Source organism: Miniopterus natalensis, chromosome 19 (assembly GCF_054644295.1).
Source record: "Miniopterus natalensis isolate mMinNat1 chromosome 19, mMinNat1.hap1, whole genome shotgun sequence".
Classification (NCBI taxonomy): domain Eukaryota; kingdom Metazoa; phylum Chordata; class Mammalia; order Chiroptera; family Miniopteridae; genus Miniopterus; species Miniopterus natalensis.
The window spans coordinates 13,064,301-13,086,174 of NC_142099.1; the positions used below are offsets into that span (position 1 = coordinate 13,064,301).

General features: G+C 46.2%; 1 protein-coding gene across 1 annotated transcript; it reads right to left on the reverse strand.

Moving 5' to 3' along the window:
• Positions 1-445: 445 nt before the first annotated feature.
• Positions 446-19,679, reverse strand: SHE (Src homology 2 domain containing E). The gene is made up of 6 exons (XM_087827636.1): positions 19,068-19,679; positions 16,822-16,948; positions 8,849-9,154; positions 6,986-7,142; positions 6,419-6,538; positions 446-5,120 (listed from the first exon to the last, which is right to left on the reverse strand). Exons 1-6 carry the CDS (start codon positions 19,668-19,670, stop codon positions 4,934-4,936), a joined length of 1,500 nt encoding a protein of 499 aa, XP_087683762.1. The 5' UTR covers positions 19,671-19,679; the 3' UTR covers positions 446-4,933.
• Positions 19,680-21,874: the final 2,195 nt, after the last annotated feature.

The window sequence follows — 21,874 nt, forward strand, 5'->3', positions numbered from 1 at the left end:
CGAGACAAAATGACAAAAAGCCCAAACATTCAGAGCTCAGAGAGGAAACATGTCCGAGGGCTTCAGATCAGCTGGCCCAGGAGGCTTAACAAGGAAGCCATTAGGGACACCCTGCTGGGCCTAATTGTTTTTAGGATGTATGGCACTTTGCGCCACCACCCAGCTGTGAATTCCCTGGCTTTGTCAACTTGTGTCACAACCTGAAGAAAATACTAGCTGAACCACCCCTGCTAATTTACTATATTTCTTCTTCCACATCTCCACTCTTAATTACATAAAGAATAGTATGACTGTCACAGAAAAACAGTATAGAAAAAGCACAATACTGAGCATTTGCTAGAAGCTCAATAAATACTTAATCAGGTCTGCTTTCAAAATGTATTTCATTATATATTCATCACAGTTGCTGGGTATGGGCCAAAAATCATTTAGGACAACGAAGAAAAATTTTTGCAAAGCTTTTAGTATTTATTAAAATTAGGATAACTGCTGTATTTGGTTTGTAGAATAAGTTTAAGTAAAAAATAAGGTTTCATTTCTAGGATATTGAATGAAAAATAAGTTTAATGCAATGAATTATTGGTATATGCAAGACAATAAATATTTGTTTAATGGAATTGGAACCATGGATGCTAAAAATGAAAAAAAAAAACCCCAAACTTGTACTAAAGATAGAGTACACGAACCAATACACATTAAAAAATTGTTTCAGTACTTAAAAAACAGAACACTCTTTATTAATAAAATCATTGGGATCCAGTGAGAAAAAGTTCCTCTCAAATTTTAAAAATCAAAGATCACACAACCCTTGGGCTACAATCTTAACTGAGTAAGGCAACAAGTATTTACTAACCTCTAAATCATAATTGTAAAATGATGACTAATAACTAGAAAGATATGCTTTCCCCAAAATTAACCAAATCAATATTTTTTGGTATATTTCAAAGAAGCTACAAACTTAACTTTTCATTGCTGATAGTCGACACATTTACAGCTGGACCAGTTTTGAGAACCCAATTACAAACCCCAGAACACAGAAACATCTGCTCAGTTGTAATTATAGAGCCACTCACCGTAGTTGTCTTCTCACAGTGTGCCATTGCCATTGTTTTTTTCACAGTAAGTAAATTGGCGATATAAGTTCACAATAAATCATAAAGATAATAATAGTATGAATGTTAATTTAAGCAGTTAGAGAAAATCTCAAGTCTTTTAAAATATTTTTATACAGTGTGAACCGGTCTGCTTTGTACAGCATGAGAGAGACTTTGCAGGCTTTTGAGACCCAGTTCATACAATCAGATCCTAGAATTATACATATATTTTAAACTTACTCTAAAAATACAAAACAAATCTAATTTTAGGGACAAAAATTAATAGTTCCATAACCACCACAATACACAAAGATGAAACCAAAGGTATCAGAAGTTCTGTATAATTATCCAATAAGAAAAGTTGTCGAGCTTTGTAAATTTTCAGAATTAAAAAATCAGAAATGAAATCTGTTATGTGTTTTGTTCTATAATTCAGAATGATAATGCCAATGCTTAATGATATTGGTGATTTTTTTTATTTTTATCTTTTAAAGTCATTTTTAATTTTTCATTTACAGTTGACATATAATATTTTGTTTCAGGTGTACAACCCAGTGATTAGACATTATATAACTTACTAAGTTCATCCTGGTGTATCTCGTACCCATCCGATATCATACACAGTTATTAGAATATTATTGACTACTCCCTATGCTGTACTTTACAACCCCATGACTATTCTGTAACTACCAATTTGTATTTCTTAATCCTTTCTCCTTTTTTACCCATCTTCCCCAATCTCCTCTCATCTGGCAACCATCAAAATGTTCTCTTTATCTATGAGTATGTTTCTGTTCTGCTGGTTCATTTTGATTTTTAGATTCAATTATTGACAGGTATGTATTGCCATTTTATTGTTCATATTTTTAATCTTTTTCTTAAAGATCTTTTAACATTTCACGCAATACTGGTTTGGTGGTGATGAACTCCTTTAGCTTCTTGTCTGGGAAGCTTTCTATGTCCTTCAATTCTAAATGACAGCTTTGCTGGGTAGAGCAGTCTTGGTTGTAGGTCCTTGCTTTTCATCACTGAATATTTCTTGCCAATCCCTTCTAGCCTGCAAAGTTTCTGTTAAAAATCAGCTAACAGTCTTATGGGAGCTCCTTGTAGGTAACTAACTGCTTTTCTCTTCCTGCTTTTAAGATTCTCTTTGTCTTTAACCTCTTCCATTTTAATTATGATGTGTCTTGCTGTGGGCCTCTTTGGGTTCATCTTGTTTGGGACTCTTTGTGCTTCCTGGACTTGTATGTCTATTTCCTTCACCAGGTTATGGAAGTTTTCTGTCATTATTTTTTCAAATATTTTCAGTTTCTTGTTCTCTTCTCCTTTTGGCACCCTCATGATTCGATGAATGTTGGTACATTTGAAGTTGTCCCAGAGGCTCCTTACACTATCCTCATTATTTTGGATTTTTTCTTGTTGCTGTTCTGTTTTTGCTTCCTTATATTCCAAATCGCTGACTTGATTTTTGGCTTCACATATTCTACTGTTGACTCCCTATAAAGTGTTCTTCATTTCATTTAGTGAATCCTTCATTTGTAACTGGTTCTTTTTTATGGTTTCCATGTCCTTTTATATGTTGTTGAAGTTCTGAGTTCATTGAGCATCCTTATAACTAGTGTTTTGAATTCGGCATCTAGTAGATTGCTTGTCTCCATTTTGTTTAACTTTTTCTGGAGTTTTGTTCTTTCATTTGGGACATATTTGTCTCCTCATTTTGGCAGCCTCCCTGTGTTTGTTTCTATGTATTAGGTAGAGCTACTACATCTCTTGGGACTCGTAGAATGGCCTAAAGCAGTAGGTGTTCTGTAGGGTCCAGTGGTGCAGCATCCCTATTCACCCAAGCTGGACACTTCAGGTCCCTGCCGTCCCACTCTGGGCTGTGTATATATCCTCCTGTTGTAGTTGAGCCTTGATTGCTGTTAGTACATCAAAGGGAGGAATTTATCCCCAGGCCAATCAGCTGCAAGAACTGGCTGTGACCATGGTGGAAGATCAGTTGTGCAGGGGCCCACCCCACAGAACAGGATTTATTTCAGCAGGGCTCTGGTATGCACTGAGTCTGCCCCTTGAGTGTGTCACCTGTGAAGGGTGGTGCTTCAACATGGTGTGAAGCAGTCCACTAGGTGTGATGGTTCTGGGGCCTCCCAGGAGGTACAGACCAAGGTCAGCTGCAGCCTGTGTTCTGCCTGAGGCCTCCCAGCATGGGCATGAGCTACGAATTGATCTGCAGATGACTGCTACCTGTGCTGGACTTGGAGGACCCAGGAGAGGCCAAGCTGTGAACCAAGGCCAGCTGCCACTAGTGCCAGTCCTGGGGCCACTTAGTGAGAGGTATGGGGCATGCCAAGGCTAGGTGCTGCCTGCCTGAGAGATTTTAGGAAAGTCTGAAGCATGAGCCAAGACAGGCCATTTGTATGGAACAGCCACTGGGAACAGCTTGGGTGGGTCTGCAAGTTGGGTGGGGCAGGGTTTCAGGGAATCACTAGGGCGGGGCAAACAGTGATAGCCAGGTTGATGGAGATTCAGATATGGCATTACCTGGCTGTGTGGGGAAGATTCAGCAAAGGAACAATGGCCTCTGTCAGCACTTCTGTCTGAGAGAAAGCTGCCCCTCCAGACCTCGCCCTGATGCCAGATAATTCAGTTCCTCCCCATATGTCCCTGGTGCCCTTTGAGCTGGGGCCCCAGCATTGGAGTTCAGAGGGAGTAGTCCGAGTGTGTGCACGAACCCTTTAAGAGGAACTGTCTGGGACTCCAGAAGCCCTTCCATCTCACTCAGTTGCAATCCCTGCTGGTTTTTATAGCCAGAAGTTATGGGGGCTTCTCTTCCTGGCACTGGAACTCTGGGCTGGAGAGCCTAGTGTTGGGCCAAGATGCCTCGCTCCTCAGGAGGGAACTCCAGTCAAGATATCCCTCCCAATTTTTACCTGCCACATGTGGGTGTGGAACCAGCCTGTTCAGCGTCTCTGCACCTCCTACCAGTCTTGATGTGGCATCTTCTATATACCTTTAGTCATAAAACTTCTGTTCAGCTAGATTTTAGGTAGTTCTGAGTGATGGTTGTCCTGTAATTTTAATGTGGTTACGGGAGGATGTGAGTATGGCATTTACCTCCACCTCCACCTTGACCAGATGCCTGTACTGGTGATTCTTAAATAGTCCTTCTTATTTATGCTTATGTTACTGATTTGTTGAAATGATGAATTTCTCAATCTGATTGAGAGAGCACAAACTTTCTTAGAAGGCTGACCAACAAAATAATCCTTTTGCCAGACCCTAAAGTTGTGAGTTTTCATGGACTCCAAAGCTAAACGAGGACACTCGAGCAATATAGCTTTCTCTAAGGTCTACTATTCACTTATTCTTTCTGTTCACCCTTTTGCCCAAAAGGAGCTTGATATTACAACTTCTTCTGGTCCACCTGATCATTTTTTGCTGTCTTATGTAAAAGCCAAGTGCATTTTGTTGGTTTGTTTGGAGACCAGGTATTCCAGGTAAGAGTCAGTACATTTATGGAGAACTTTAATATCCCTGGACTACTGACTTACCTTTGCTGAGGGTCACACCCCAAATAGTACACCCTACTCTAGAGAGTGGAGAAAACTGGTAAATTATGATTTCATATTGTAGAACTACTTAGCAGGGAGAAAAGGAACAGGTCAGTAACCAAGTGCCATGGAATGGATTCAAGCCCAAAGACTTTTTGACTTTTCAAGAAGACCCCCACTTCCTACCAATTATTTGGTGCAGTCCAGCCTTGTCCCCTGAGGTGCTGGTTGGGTGCTGGTGCCCTCTTAGGTATGAGAGGCCCGGACAGGGCTTTTGGTGGCTGAACCTTAGTGCAGCTTGTTGTGCACAGGGTAGAGTAAGGTCATGTGTTCTGCCCCCTTGAAAGGCAACTTCTCGTTGGAATAATAGTGTACCACTTCAGGGATGCTGTCAAAGACTGCACTTGTCTGGTTCAGTGTGTACTTGTTGTCTTTGGTCTGAGCCACTATGATGTGGACACATCCTTGACTAGTCCTGGAATGACACAAATCAAGGAGAGGACATGAATGAGTGAACAGGGGGAATCCCTCCTCACTGAAAACAACCCCATCAGAGTCACATGTGGACAGGTTCTCATCCATTCCTGGAATTGTTATAAACGAAAGCAGCCCTCAATAAATGTGTGTTCTTGAGATACTCATCCTTAGTACACACAAGTCATCAGGTACCAGACAAAAAAGCCAAACCCCCCAAACCAAAAAAGTCCAGTCCCTCCTGGCCCCCCAATTGCCAAACTAGTGCTCAAGCCCAAGTGTGAGGCCACTAAGGTGAAGTTTAAACTCATGTTCTTCACCATGGCTAAAAGGACATGTATAAGGTTTCCTCCTTTCCTCCCCAAAGAACACATTAATAATAATAATAATAGTAATAATTAAAAAAACTGTTTCCTCCTCCCCCGCACTCCACCTCGATCTGGAAAGACTGTTCCTGGTTGTATATAATGACAGCTGGCACTGAAGGCTCAAAGATCTAATCCGTGAGCACCAGTTTCAGGAACATAGCAAAGCTATTCCTGGTATTGTATATCTGGTGGCCTATCCCGTTTTCTGAGCCATATTGCTCAAACACCCTCCCGCCCCAACCTCTTTTCCCCTCCAGTCTGATTGTTTTAGCTGCAGGGGCTCAGCTTCCTCAGGAAGGAAATGCTGTTAGGGTGCTTGACAATGATCCTCCAATATAGCACCACTGAACTCGCGGCGCAACGAGAATTTCCATGATTCAAGCTCCACCAGGCCTACCAAGCAAAAATGAATGTTCCATGTATAGTCAGACAGGGGAGTAATAGCAAGTCAGCGTTTCCTTCTTCACAAGAAGGAGCTGGTATCAAAATTGCACTTGGCATTTGAACAATCAAGGGATCTGATTTATTAAAATCCTGAAACACTAGGGAATGAAAGAAGAATGACTGAATTATCCTGTCAGATATTATTCTTTTTATCAGGAGTTATTTCTCTGGTGAGAGGACCTACTTTAGATTGGGTAATGTAAGGTAGAAATTGACTAATGTGCAATGACAATGACATAGGACCCTCATTATCATAAGAGATATTGGGGCATTCACCCAAAACCACTTTTGCATTCTAATTAGAGCATTTCGTATTCCATTGTCCAAGCAAATGCATCTTACTTTCTGGAAATACACGCCCCTGTGAACTACCTTGAAATATATTTTTTGACTGGTCATCTACCCATGATAGGAAAGGCTATCCCCCCGCACCCCCCCCCCCCCCACCGTATCTAAATGGGAGAGCCCATGAGGTTGCCTCACTCACTTTAGTGCAATGGAATACCTACTGGTCCCTGACTCGCTATTTCGAACCAGGTAACCAGCTTCTTTGCAGGGTTGTAGTCGACTCTCAGCCTCAGCACGGGTGATGGCACCATGATACCAACTGAAAAACAGGGTGCAGGGAGACAACCATGGGCATCAAAACAGAAATCCAGGCAGGGCCTCATTCCATGAAGTGTTATTTGAAATGCACTTTTGGTAGGAGCTCAACAGCCCAAACTAGATCCTGCTTCACATTTAGAACACACAAAATGCAGCTGTGGGTAATCCACAAAACCCATCAATCAAACAAGAGGGAGCTTCCAGGGCTAGTGTCATCACTCTATACAGGAGAATGAAATTTAAAATCAGGCTCTTGGGATGCAGTACACTTTCCATTTTGTGCAAGTGCACTGGGCTTTGAAAGTGGGTTTTCATTAATAAGCCCCACCCAGACAAGTATTCATGAGCAATAATAATCACGTAAAATGGGCCAGTATGCTCCCTCTATCCCCAGGCTATGAAGGAGTTACCAGCTACTGTTTGTTACACGGCTGCGTAGGAGACTCACGGCTGCTTCTCCAGCGGCAGGGCTGGGTCCACTCTTTCCCCCTCACTGTGGTCAGAGAGGGTTGGCTTCAAGATCTTCTGGGTCCAGCTCTTCTGTCGGTGGTGCTGTCTCACTGTCTCCTCCTTCGTGGAAGGTTTCTCAGAGCCTTCAAACTGAACTGGAAGGAAGGCTCCATTTAATATCAGAGGACACAGAGGTGACCCAGGTAAACTTCAAAGAAGAAAAACCTCTGCCTCAGCTTAGGAAAGAAGTTTTTGTCTTCCCTTTAATGCAAGGTAACATATTCTGCAAATACCCTGGGATAGCTGAGCTCCCGCAATCTTTGATATCTGATCATACTGCGAGCATCCACAGAGAGCTACTTTTTCTGTAAGATACTCATCAGTTTTAGAATATGAAAGAAAACCACTTTAATATACTTCAGCATGTTGTAGTATATTTAGATTAAAAGACTAAACATAATAGTTACAAGTGATGATTCCTTGCAAGTGTGTGTATCATTCTGTGAAATCAAGCGAACAGTTTTTTACTATGAAATAACAAAAAGTAAAATGTACTGCGAAACAGAAAGTAACTACTGGATGGCACCTTACAGATGCCATAACATGTAGGCTGCATAGAAAATAGAAAGAATGAACGGCACCTAGCTCAGTAGCAGGTGCCCAACAGAGAGGTGTGAAAAACAAGGCTAAAGGAAAACTCGAACGGACTTGAAGGTCTGCTATAAAATATATGTCCTTCTCTGTTCACCTTTTACATTAACTATACTTAAAAAAAAAAAAAAAAAATATATATATATATATATATATATATCTTTATTGATTTCAGAGAGAGGAAGGGAGGGGGGAGAGAGAGAGAGAAAAAAATATTAATGATGAGAGAGCTGTCACTGATTGTCCGCCTCCTGCACACCCCCAACCAGGAATGTGCCCTGACTGGGAATCAAAACTCAATCTCCTAGATCCCAGGTCCATGCTCAACTGCTGAGCCACGCCCAGCGGGGCAACTAGACTTTTAATCCCAAACTTGCTTTTACTGTTGGAGGGAAACGACATCCCTGACTTTAAAAATCAAAGGCAAAAGAAATCATGTGGTCAGCCAAGTAGAAAAACTATGCCCTGAGAGAAACAGGAGAGCCACTTACCTTTAATAACTGCTGACAACCTATCAGTTTCCTCATAAGTTATTTTTAAAATTTTGACCAAAAAAAAAAAAAAGCTAGCTTCATCCGGCTTTCCACCCACCTCTGCCTGTGATCCATTTGATCCTGAACTGCCTTTTTATGAATAGGGATTAACGGGTCTGAGGAGCACCAAGAAGCAGCTGCCCCCAATTAGAAAGCTGCAGTGGTGTTCGGGTAAGGCTTTTCCAGCCAGTTGTGCACCGTGAAGAGAAAGGGAAATAAAAATGCCCAGAAGGATAAAAGAGAAATGCAACATTCAGGGCTCTTCTTCAGCGCCGGTCTTCCAACCAGGCCCTACTCTTGTTTCCCCCACCGGATTCCTAGGGAAGAGGCTTGCGGTTGAGGAAGGGAAACGCGCGGCGGCTGCACGGCCCAGCCGGCCAGCTGTCCCCGAGGGCAGCGGCGAGCGCAGGGAAGGCGCCCCCTCACCCGACGGCGCCCCCCCCCCGCTCGACAGCACCCTCATCGGACACCACCCCCACCTGCCAGCGCCCCCCACCTGACTGCACCGCCACCTGCCAGCGCCCCCCACCGGATGCCGCCCCACCTGCCAGCGCCCGCACCCGACAGCGCCCCCCACCCGACAGAAGCCCTCATCTGACGCCGCTTCTCACCTGCCAGCGCCCCCCACCCGACAGAGCCCCCCACCAGGTGCCGCCCCACCTGCCAGCGCCCCTCACCTGACAGCGCCCGCACGATCTGCTCCTTCTTCCACTCCCACGGCTGCTCGTACTCGGCCGCGGGCCTCTCGTCGTCCTCGGGCCGCCGGCCGTGGGCGTCGGGGGCGCGCGCCTTGCGCTCGGGGCCCGCGTCGGCCGGCTCGTAGGGCGTGTCGTAGAGCTGCGGCGGCTTCCCCAGCAGGTCCTTGGAGCCCCGCCTGCGGGCCAGCGCCTCCGCTTTCGCGCCCGGCTCCGCCGGCTCGCAGGGGCTGTCGAGCAGCTGGAGGGCCTTCACCAGCGGATCTTTGGAACCTCGGCGTCTAATTTCTGAAAAACATGCACCGCGCACAACACCTTGAAAGACGCGAGCCAGGGAACCTGGTAATGAACCGAGTTACCGGCTCCCCTCGGGCTGTCTGTGCGGGAGGAGGTGGCGGGGGCGCCAACATTGCTCCCTAAGGGCTGTAGGAAGGAGCCTGCAACCTCTCCCCGAGTAGCCGGAGCCAGATGATGGGATCAAATCATAAGATGTGGGATCTCCTCTGAAGACAGGTGTGCGTCTGGGGGCCCCCTGCAGTCTGTGAGGACAGAAGTGGCCTCCGGGCAACCTGTTCCATCGTTCCTGGTCCCTGAGGGCTCTGAGTATGGGTTACCTGCAGAGTTTCCACTAGCTAGGAAGCTGAGATCAAAGTATTTAAATAAAAATCGACGCAGTGTTTACTATATTCAAAACACTGGGCATTAGACAGTCTTCTTGACTTCTTGACTTTCAATATAGTGGGGGAAGCCAGACACGTTCACAATTAACATGTAACAGGCTAACAATTGCAGGAAAAATAAAAGTAAAAGGTGTCATGGGGAAAAACAGAAACAATAATAACAACAGCTAACATTTATCGATGGTGTGCTATGCATTAAGCACTATTCTGAGCACACTGTAATTTTCATAGCCACCCTAAGAGATGGGTACTATTAGTCCCCGATGTTACAGAAGAGAAAATTGAAGCTCAGAAAGCTTAAGGAAACAGTCCACACCATTAAGTGGCAAAGCCTGGATTCCAAAGCAGGAAGTTGGGCTCCAGAAGCCATACTCTTCACTACTGCATCTGGACTGACTCCAAGTGGAAGAGAAATGGAAGATGAGTTGACTTGGATAGAGGTCATTTCCAGTGGAGGAAGCTGCATGAGTGAAGATATGGAGGTGGGAAACATAAAGGGCTTGTTCCCAGAAAGGGGAGTTGAGAGATAAGTTCAAAGGACAGAGGCCAGGAGATGAGAGAGGTAGTGGGAGAAGAAGCCAGAAGAGTAGGCAGGCCAGGGCACCAAAGTGTAGAAGTTGTAAAGGCAAGGATGCAATGAAAAATGATTAGATGTGTGTTTTTTAAAAAATACATCTTTACCGATTTCAGAGAGAGGAAGGAAGGGATGGAGGAGGGAGAGATAGAAACATCAATGATGAGAGAGTTGTCACTGATCGGCTGCCTCCTGCACAACCCCCGACTGGGGATTGAACCCGAAACCCGGGCATGTGCAACCCGGGGGGAATGGAATGGGAATCTCCTGGATCCTATGTCGATGCTCAACCACTGAGCCACACCCAGTTGGGCAATATGTGTGGTTTTTTTTTTTAACAAGTAGTAACAGTTACATTTGTATTTTGCTGGGAGATAACTCCAACACAGTGTACAGGATGGAATAAGCCAGAATGGTGCGGTCTAGACTTGTGCAAAGAAGACTGAGAAGGACTGGCCAGGTAAGAAATGGATGCAAAAAACCTGATGCAAATCAACCAACTGCCAGCTAACCAGCCAGCTACAGTGGGAAAGAATCAGCAGTATCTAGGGACTGACCAGCTTGGAGCCCAGAGGCCTTGGAAGGTGAAGTTAAAGATGTCTAGAGTTTGGACAACCACAGCTGGCGATATAGACCAACAGAAGCATTGTGTGGTTCTTCTAAATGCCCTCAAGAAGCCTTCAAACTGTCTACTTAGTCACGGTCAAGGAGGACCTTTCTAAACACAAACATCTCATCTCATCACTTAACACCCCATAAGCTCTCACCTGTCTACTTATAAGGTACAAACTGCTCAGCATGGCACGGAAGGCCTTCTGTGACCAGATCACTGTCTCCCTCTCCAATTTCTTCTCGCAACACCACCCTGCCCCATCACTCCACAATCCAATTCTTTGTTCCAACCAAATGGAACTTGTGAAATTCCCTGAGCACTATACTGCTTTATGCCCACTAGTGTCCAGGTGATCTTCCATCCTTTGAAATCTAACCTAGAATCTCCTCCAATTCCCTACCTATCCCAGGTGCCACCACTTTGCCAACTGACTCTCACCTTGCCCTTCTCCCACTGTATGGATTTATCTGTTTCTGTGTCTGTATTTGCAGTTTGGTGGAGACCGCCAGGGCAGGGACCACCACCGTCTTGTTTATCTTTGCAGGACACACAGTTGTGCTAATAATAACTGGGTGGATGGGAGGAGAGAGAGAGAGGAAGGAGCTTTAGAACTTCTTCAAGCAGTGACTGTATGGATGTGGGGTTCAGCAGAGAGAGGAAGGTGAGAGTTATGCATCAAGGAGTTACTCACAAACAGATTGTTGTTGGTACTGTGAGAATGAAAGCAATCACCAGAGGAAAGGACTGAAAGAATCTGGGCTGAATCAAAAGCAGAATCTGGGCTGTCTTCAGTCAAGGGCGAATGGAAGAAGAGGTGCCAGTGCAGAAGACTCAGAAGCAGTGGTCACATAAGGAGGAAGAGGGTCTCAAGACTGCAAGGCCATAGGACAAAGGGAAGTGAGACTTTCTATAGGTAAAGTGGGCATGGCATGGTGACACTATGGAGAAGAATCACTGATTCTATAGCAAGGAAAGAATTAACAAGGAAAGGACTTCTATAAGAAGGGAAGGATAACAAACATTCAAGGGAAAAGTTATTAAAATCAGGACACTAAATTAGACAGGACAACATTTATTGAGGTTATAATTCTGCTGGATAGGGGTCCCCGAATGCAGTTCATTGGAATCACCTGGGAGCTTTTTTTTTTTTTTTAAAGTTTTTATTGATTTCAGAGAGAGGAAGAGAGACGACAGAAACATCAATGATGAGAGTCATTGATCCGCTGCCTCCTGCACGCCTCCTACTGGGGATCGAGCCCGAAACCCAGGCATGTGCCCTGACCAGGAATAGAACCATGGCCTCCTGGTTCATAGATCGACACTCAACCACTGAGCCATGCTGGCCAGGGACCTGGGGAGCTTTAACACCCACTGATGCTGGCCTCCTTTCATCAGAGATCATGATTTAATTAGTCTGAGATATGACCAGGGAGTTAGAGTTGCAAAAGGTCCCCCAGGTGAATTTAATGAGAAGCTAAGCCTGAGAAGCACTTCCACACCTCCTTGGTCCTCATGGTCCCCCTCTCAGTTCTTCTTGCTCCCCAGAGCTCATCTTTCTAGCCCCACCCCAAAGAGAAGGGGTCTCCTGTATCTAAAGCCTCCACATCAGAAGGTCAGAACGGGAGAGCTAGAACTGTCCCCACCCCCAGGCCAGGAAAGGTGCCTGGGGTTGTCTGAGGTCTCCTGCATCTCCGGTCCAAGCCTCTTGACTTTCAAACCAAAAGATTTTTTTCTTCATTGCTTATTCTAGACGGAGTTATGGAAAATAAGAAACAAAAACATACTCTGCTCTTGGTTCAATTAAGATAAGGCTGGAGTTTCTTAAAAGGAAAGAGAAAACAAAAAGGAATTCATAGGATGGATTTAGAACTTTTAAGTTTCTGATCAAAACCTAAGTTTGCCCTCAGTTTGGTCTGGCACAGGCTAGGGAAACCTTTCCCAAGGTCCTTGCCTCAATTCTGTCCCAATTGAACTAAATGGAAAAGGCGTTGATTCCAACCTTAAGATACAAGAAGTCATACAAGATAATTTCAATAAATTTGTGTTAAAATGGTGCACAGTGATTAGAATCCTGAGTTATTACACATGTGTTTGAGTTTTTACTTTTGAGATGAGGTCCCTGCATTTCTATTTTAGGCAGTCTGTGTACACAGAGCTGGGAAAAACACTGGAAAGCATACAACTGAAAATGTTCCTTCCCGAGATGGTCCTGGGATTGGGCAAAATCTGCAAAGTATTATCATCTTTTTAAACAATGTTTAATTAGGGGAAAAAAAGGGCTTGAGCGCAGGGCCCCTCCGCCCCTTCAAGGGGAGTAACCTTCCAGTCCATTCCAACACCTGGCTGCCCCCAACCAGAGGCGCCATAGAAACAGAAACAATCGTGGGGCTGCAAGCCGACCCTTCCTGCAGGGAGAATAGCCCCTGACGTGCAGAGCTGGCTCGGAGAGGAAACGGGCCTGAGAAGGAGGAAATGGCCAGAGGAAGCTACGCCCTGGCTTTGCCGATAGAGGCCATTTACACGGCAGCCAACAGAATGCAGCCAACAGGCTGCAGATAAACACCCATCTGCAGCCCAAACCCAGGCCCCAGGCCTGACCTGCACCAGCCGACAAGGTGGTGTGCAACAGAGTACGGGCTGAAATCTTCCCTTCCCAATTCCCAAAGCTGGCTGTGCATAATGATGCCATTTCTATTTAAAAACATAGCATAAGACTAAGGCTTCCTTTTACTGAATTAATTGTAGTCAGCACTTGTTAATCCTCGAATTGTCCAGAATTCTCTTTGAAAATGGAATCCTCTCTGGACTGTCTAAATAACGGCTACATTCCTTGGGTATGCTTGTACTAGATTGTTATACCCAGTATCTCAGTGAAGCCTTATAATGGGGTGAGAGAAGTGTTATCCCATTTTCACAGGTGAATAAACTGAGGCTGTGCAGCAGTGAGCAGGGGAGACTTTTAGCACTGACTCCAGAGCTTTCCCTATCATTCCTTACTTTATGCCCCGAAGATCTCATGTAAAACGTTAATTACAATGTCTACAATGCACCTTTTCCCCTAATTATTTCATAATTTAGCCTGTGCCAGACTAAACTTAGAGCCTCATAAAGCTCTTTTTTCCCCCTCACAGAATCAGAAAAAGCATTGCCTCCTGCATGGAATCAAACCTGCCACCTTTTGCTGTACTGGACAACGCTCCAACCAGTTGAGCCACACTGGCCAGGGCTGTTAGGTAACTTTTTTACTCACATCTTTTGTCAGTGCTCGAGCTTTTGATTTAAAATTACTTTAACATTTTCTGAACAAAAGCAGATATAATTCAGAAGCCCTGGAATTTAAGTTTATCTTAAATTCGTATCTTTTTATGAACAATCCTCTGAATAAATCTAAGTGAGACTTTATTCATAAATTTATACATTCTTAGCTTTTAAAAGTTAAGAGCAAAGTCTTGGAAGGGATCTGGGAGCCTGGTTCCCAGTTATTTGGTCATACAAAAATATTAAATGCTTCTTAATTTCTGTTTCTTCCTCTGTTCCCTGAGGCAGATGACCACGATTCTAATTCTCTACTTCACAGGCACTTACCACACTTTACCATGACATATTTTCTTCTGAATTGGTGTTAAGTCTGTTAGCCCCCTTGGGCTGTGAGGTCCATAAGGACATGGGTCATGTGGTTCTTGTTCCCTGTATGCTCAGATTCCCAGCACAGGGCCTGGTACATGGTAAAGAAATATTTGTTTGATGTTATAACATCATGAACAGTGTTCTATCCACCCAAGATACTGTTCAAATCAGACATGTGGTTCCCACTTCACAGGTATTAAAAAGGCAAGACAGAGGCTGGAGGCTCCACAGTTAAGTAATTCATTAGTACTGTCTCCTTCTCCTACAGAAATGCTGAAACAAACTAAAAAGAAATCCCTAATGTTTCTCAAGAAATATGGGACATTTCTGAACTTGGACTTAATAACAAATCACACAAGGAGCAAACGGAACAAAAAAGGTAAAAGGTTTAAAAAAACAACCACCCAGCAGCAAATCTTTTATTCCCAGCTTCCGATAAACTTACTTCCTGTTATTCTGTCCAGCTGTGTAACCTACGGGTAGAATAAGAGGCATATTCGCTACATTGATCGAGAAAGTGCCTTTTGATATATATTTTAAATGAAGAAACCTGAAAATTCAGCAGTATTTTTTTAAAAAGCAAAGAAAAAAGATCTAGTAATTTAAAAAATTTAAATTTTTAATAAATTTGAATTTATTCTCCAATTGACTACATTAATTTCACTTTCTTAAATGAATTTATTCATGTAAATGACTTAATACAGAGCCTGGAACTAATAAATGCTAGCTATTATTATTACATTTATTTCATGTTGGACAACTTTGCTTTTTCACTATGACCCTCTCCATGAGTCTGAGTAGAAAGATGCCTTGCTTTTCAGTAAAGTTTAAAGTGTGGTTGCATGCATTGTTTCATATGTTTTGGGGACAACTTGGTGTAGGAAGCAGACCGCCCCATATGGAGTGGGAAGATCTGTCTCTTAATAAGTCTTATGCGCACAGGCAAGTCAGAAGCTCTTTGGTCCTGTAACAAGGGGGTAGTACTGGAGTCCCCTAACTTACAGAGTTTTGTGGGGATTATACGGGGAACAAAATATATATTCACTTTTAAAAAAAGCACAGCACTTTCCCTATTATCAGTGTGGCTCCACAAATAAACAGCCGGGCTAGGATACATAAACTACTTATTCCAGTCAAAGAGAAACAGGAATAAAAACCAGAAGACAAAGAAAGGTGAATCAAAAGGAAGCATTTTTTTTTTTTATATATATTTGTCCTCAATTTTATGTGAAAGTAAATCTTTTCCCCTATTTCTTTCAAGCCTCTGATATTTTTTAAAATCTGACTAACTTCATTTTCACTTCCTTTCATTCACAGATTTCAGTAGAGGTCACAGTCCAGTAACCTTCAGGGTCGCAGCCTGGCCAGGGTACACCCTCCCCAAAGCGGAGCCTTATCTCTGCACGCAGAGTGCAGGAAACAGAGCAGTCCTTTCCTGTGGCAGCTCATTTTCATTTGGAAGCCTGTCTTGACCCTTCCAGGGGGCTGCCGCTACCCTTCTGCTCAACTCTTCTGAGACTGTGCTTATGGAGCCTGGGCTTGACAGCTTTTCAATCTGTTTCTAAACAGAAGAGACAGTCTAATGTGTGACCAATTATGCCTTTCCCAGGCACGAAATCCACGACCCTCAAATGAGGCTCAATTGAGTCAGCACTTGGGAACTTCATTTCTCATTATGGATTAAAGAATGTTTAAGGAACATTAGGCGAATAAATAACTTACTCTAAAGTTCACACACACACACACAATGAAATAACTAGTAAATATATCATTTTAAAAGTATTGTTTACACCACCTTAAGAGAATTACGAATAAAAGGGAAAAGCCTGACACCAAAAATGACAGGGTGACTGCTTAGCTCACAAGTTGGAATTGTCCCAACTTGCAAAGTTACAAGATTGTCGACTGGCTTCAGGAGGTTTGCCTTGAATGGCTTGGCTCATTCCAGTGATTAGTAATCATTCCTTAGTTATTAAATATTTTGCTCCAATATTGTAGAGCTTGTTGAGGAATCAATCTACTATAACATAGAGGACCGTGTCATTTTGCATCTTTCAACAACTTAAAATCCTTTAAATGTGTAATAGTCCCTTGGTACAGATTTGTGAGTCCCACGATGGGTGTCAAAGCTTTGAAAGTGGCCAAGAAATGTATATAAGTATCTTAAAACAGAAGATCATGTTCTGAACAGATCTGCAAACTTTACTATGAAAGAGTGTCATTTTACATAAAATTAGAAAAACTTTAAAGACCCCTGTAAAGTCTAAAACTGAAGGATACAAACTATATAGGAAGTTAACTAGATATCTGAATTTAGTTTTGAGTCTATTTTTGCCCCTTCCAGTCAGCAGGATCTGGTTAAATTGCTTCATCCCTCTTCCCTAAACACACAGTGATTATTTCACACACTCCAAGTGAGTGTGAGATTCCTGCCCCTACTGAGCAGCTCCTGGTTACAAACCTGTTATCATCTGCTGTGCATCATAGGGCTCCATGTAGCCGTCGTTCTCGCCTACTCTCTCTGCATCCCTTTGACCTTTTGTCCGTTTGGCATCATACGGGTCAGCATAGTCTTCTAAAATGATGACCTGTAACAGAACCAGAGAGGGGAGTTGCTAAGGATTTTCATTTGCCAGAATGGCAGTGGTAGCAAAATGACTACTGACAATCTGCTGATCTGAAAAGACATCAAAATCTCCAACCGGTTCTGGATAGCTTTTGCACTTGATCATGTTATTTACCCAGTTGCACAAACGTCTGATATTTCTGTACGGTAAAATTGTCAGTTCACCTAAACTCTGCTGGTCCCCAAGACTCTTTTCACCTCTTTTTCTTTCCCTACACAATAAAGCATTTGCTGGGTGGGGAGTGAAGGATGTCTATAGCTCTAGAGCGTAAGAAAATGAACTGGTCTATCACCTTCCCCTGATTTTGGCCTTTTTAATGTCAGCAAGAGGAGCAAGTCATGGTCAGTCAGTCAGTCATCCAGGCACTGCTGAATGCCCACTGGCACCAGCCAGGGAATCAAAATAAGACCAAGACCTGCTTCTTGTCCTCAAGGAATTTGTAACAGCTCAAAAGAGACAGGCTTCATAGTAACAGGTCAGAACTAAACAGTATTGTGGGAGTTCTAGGTTTAATAATTCATTGGCAGGCTTATTCTCATAGGCTACAATCAGATAGAGTTTTGATGAGTATTTGTGTCAGAAAGCACCTATTCTTCCAAAAATACAAAGGGGCCTGGAAGGTGGTATGTGTGTAATCGTTCTGTTCTGCAGCAGCTGTGTGACAATGTGGGAGGTCAGGTAAGAAGCCCCTTCTCTGAGAAGAAGTCTGCTCCACAATCTCTACATTCTCCAAAGAGTTCATGCAGAAGGACCACTGGAGCTGGCAGGAAGCCTTCGGTTAAACAGGGAGAAGTGAGGAAGGGACACCTGGATTGAGAGCCCTCCACTTGGGAGGAGATGACATAAGAAACTCAGACATCCAGAAGGGATGACCACGCAAATAACCAGGCAACCACTGCCAAGGCCTGTGATTAGCCACTCACTCCTGACTCCATCACCGGGTGTACTACATTCCCAAAGTTCAGCCAGGAACAGGAAGCGTGCTTGCAGCCTCAGCTGCGAGGTGCTTATGCTCTAGTAAGTCAGGTAGACAACTAATACTTGGACAAGCTGGGGCCTTGGCAGTCTTTCCACGGCTCTCCCTAGTGCCTGGCACAAGGTAGGCATGCTGTAAATATTTGTGGAATGAATGAATGAATGGAGAAATGAATGGAAGTGCTCGATGCAGACACACATGGTCTGTGCTCCAGGCTCCTGACTCCATTCAGGTGGGCAGCATGTTTGAAGCCCGGGCAAGAGAAATTCAAGTTCCTACAACAGAAAGTGATCATCCAGGCTGCAGTCTAAAAGCTCAGTTTCAGCTCTTCTTTCTCCCCTTTTCACACAGAAGAGTGGGTCTAAAACAAACACCTAACTCATCTCTGTAAAAATGGACCGAGTCTCTTCACATGCTCGCTGCCCTCAGAAAACCTCTGGTGTGCCAGAAGCAGCTCTCTCCTCAGCAACTTCCTTGAGAGTGTTTCTTTGTTCCATTCTGTGTCCCCCTGCAGAGCCCTGTGCCCTTTATGCTCTTTGGCTGCTGTACAGCAAATGGTTATGGGCTGAATGAAAGGGCTGTAACCTTGGGGTGCTAGGGAAGCTTGGAGAGGCCCTTCATTAGGTGGGGAGCTTCAGAGCTGGGGGTGGGGTAAGCTGGCCAACCCATTCTCGGGAGCTCTGAAATCCATAGTTACACAGTTTGGAGGTTACCACTCCTTATGATCAAGAAGAATTAAAGTTATACACAGTCTAGCTTTGCAACCCCTGCTGGATGTCTAAATTAAAATAAACCATGATCTATAAGGGGGCCAAATTGAACAAAGGGACGTTTCATTCAATTACTCATCTGAACTGCTAACAAAATTAAATGGATAGTAAATTTCTGCAAAGTTCCCCATCTCTAGAATGAGGATTTTTCAAGATGGAAAAACTAATGACTTTGAATGGTCATTTAGAGTCACCGAACGCTCGAGGAGGAAACGCATCTCCCCCTTCTCTGGAGCCTAAGGAACTGTGCCCAGGGGTTACTAGGTTCGCTGTACTCTTTCCCACTGTTTCGCTTCGGGGGGCACAGGAGGTGGCGGGGAGGCTGTCTTCTTACCGTGTCTTGCTGCTTAATAATCTTGCCCTTGTCCAGTTCAGGGCCCAGGGAGGAAGGGGAGGAAGACGCGGAGGAAGAGGAGCTGCTGCTGCTGCTGCTGCTGCCGCCGCCCGGGTAGCTGCTCTTCCCATTCTTCTCCTGAGTGTCCACCTTGATGAGCCTGTTGATGTAGGTGCTGCAGCCCGAGCTCTTGGCCGCAGCCCGGTGCGGCTCGTCTTCGGCGGTGCGGGAGTTCTTGCGGCTCTTGCCCGCGGCGGCCTGAATCAGCCCCTGCAGGCTGTCCCGAGACAGCCGGCTGTCCTTCGGGGCGGCGCCGCCGGCCCTGCCGCCGCCCGGCTCGGCGCCCGAGTTCTTGCGGCCCTTGCCCGGGGTGGGCGCCGCGCCGCCCGCCTCCGAGTTCTTGCGCAGTTTGCCGCCTCCCCCGCCGCCGGGCCTGGCGCGCTCCGACACCGTCTTCAGGTTCAGCGGGAACTCCTTGAACCACTTGGCCGCCATGGGGGGGGCCCGGCCGGCGCGGCTCAGGAGCGTCGTGGCCGCGGAGCAGGTGAGCGAGGAGGCCCAGCGCAGACACCGAGAGGCTCCAGGGGCCGGGGGCCACCGCATTCCCCGGGGCTGAGGCGCTGGAGGCCGCGGCGGGGCCCTGCGACGGCTGGTCCGTGTGTTCCCCGCTGGCGCTTGCCCACGCCCGGCAGGGTGGGGCCCCTCCGGCCCCGGGCGCCGAGCGGGCGGGCGCGGGCCGCTGCTCCGGACACGGACGGCGACAGGCACGACGCACCGGGGCCCCGCCCGAGCTCGTCTTCAGCGCCTGCACGGCCCGGGGGCTCCGCCGCTCTCCGGAGGTGGCGGGCGCCGGGGGCTTCCCCTGCGTTTTCCTCCCGGAGCGGGTGAGGTCCGGCCCACGGAAGCCTCGGGACAGCCCTGCCCACACTCCCAGGGACGACAGGGCACGGAGCGGAGGTGGCGGGAGTGTCCCGGCGCCGCGACAGACCGCGGACCGACGGTGGGCCGCCCACCCCCTCCGCGCGCCCCACCCCTCCGCGGTGGCGCCTCCCAGCCCTGCCACCTCCCGCCCAGATCCGCGGGTGGTGTGGCCGGAGCTCCTGCAGGGGCGGGTCCGGGGGTGCACGGTCGGGAGACGGTGGCGGCGGCTGCACGTGCCGGCCGGCCGCGCCTCGGAGCTTGCAGGGCCCGCACTTCTGCACCCAGCGGGTCTCGGCCGTGCGCTGCCTTCAAACGCGCCCAGGGTGCGCCACGTGCTTCTCTCGCGCCGGACGCAGCCCCGCCGCTCCCCCGGGAGCCAGGCGAGCCGGGCCCGCTCCCTCCACGCTCTCTGTAACCGTTATTTTTGGTGGAGGTGTGGGGGGGTGGGGGTGCCTAATATGAGTGGGCGCAGAAACAGCTTGCTCGCTAAGGCGCGGGGCTCATGCGGTTACTCTCCCGGGGCACCGTCCAGCGCCTCGAGGACCTTGCTCCCCGCTCCCCCCCCCCCCCCCCCGGCCCTGGCCGCCCCGGCCCCGGGATTGGTTGCGGGGAGCGCCCCGCCCTGCGCCCCGCGGGTCTCGGAGGAGGCGGGCGCATAGCCATCCGGCGCCAAGTCTCCGCGCGGGGGCTGCGGGATGGACGCGCTGGCACGGGAGAGGTAGGCTTGTTGGTTCCAGGCCCCAGGCTACAGGGCGAAGAGTGGTGGGGACAGGGGCGGTGGAGGCAGTTGTGGAACTCGCACCCCTGTTCCAGGTCGGCAGGGCGCGCTGTTCCCGAGGGGCTGGTCGCTTGCTCACACCAGGGGCGTCTGCAGAGTTTTTTGGTGGGGGTGGTGGGGTTGGGGGGCTGGTGGGTGGGAGTGGACAGCAACGACTGAAGCTGTGCAGCTGGGAAGCGTTTTGTGCGGAATTGTGGGGCACTCTACGTTAAAAGCGGCCTCTGCCATCACCCTCCTTTTTGAACTGAAGCAATATTAAAACTTTTTAGCCTAAAAAAACTAAATTCTAAATCTTCACTACAATCCATGCGGACTGAGTGATCCTGGCCACCCATTCGCTTCATTTGCGTCGGTGCTTTGTGAGTTGGAAATGGTTTCTTCACCTTTTTTTTTTTTGAAAGCTTTATTGAAATATAATTTGCACATCATAAAATTCACGTTTTAAGTGTACAATTAAAAAGTACTTAATATATTTACAGTACAATCACACCACAATCTAAGTTTAGAACATTTCCACCACCTCAGAAGGAAACCTTGCGCCCCTTAGCCGTTACAATTTATTCCCATCTCTTTCTCACCCCAGGAAGCCACTAATCTACTTTCTATCTCTACCATTTTGGACTTTTCATGTAAGTGAAATCATACAGTATGGGCCTTTGTGTCTGGATTCTTTCCTTTAGCATCGTGTTTTTGAGATTCATCTATTTGTAGCATTTATCAATGCTTCATTTTATATTGCTGAATAATATTCCATTGTATGGATATACCACATTTTATTTATCCATTCATACATCAGTTGTTGGGCATTTGGTTCGTTCCCACTTTGTGGCTATGCTTCCACCAATGCTGCTATGAACATTTATGACCAAGTCTTTGTGTGGACATATGTTTTAATTTCTCTTAAGAAGATACTCAAGAGTGGAATTGCTGGGTCATACGGAATTCTCTGTTTAACTTTTTGAGAAACTGCCAAGCTATTTTGCAAAGTGACTGCACCATTTTACATTCCTACCAGCAATTTGAAGGTTCCCGTTTCTCCACATCCTCAACACGTTATTATTGTCGACTTTTTTATTATAGCCATCATAGTGGGTGTGAGGTGGAGTTA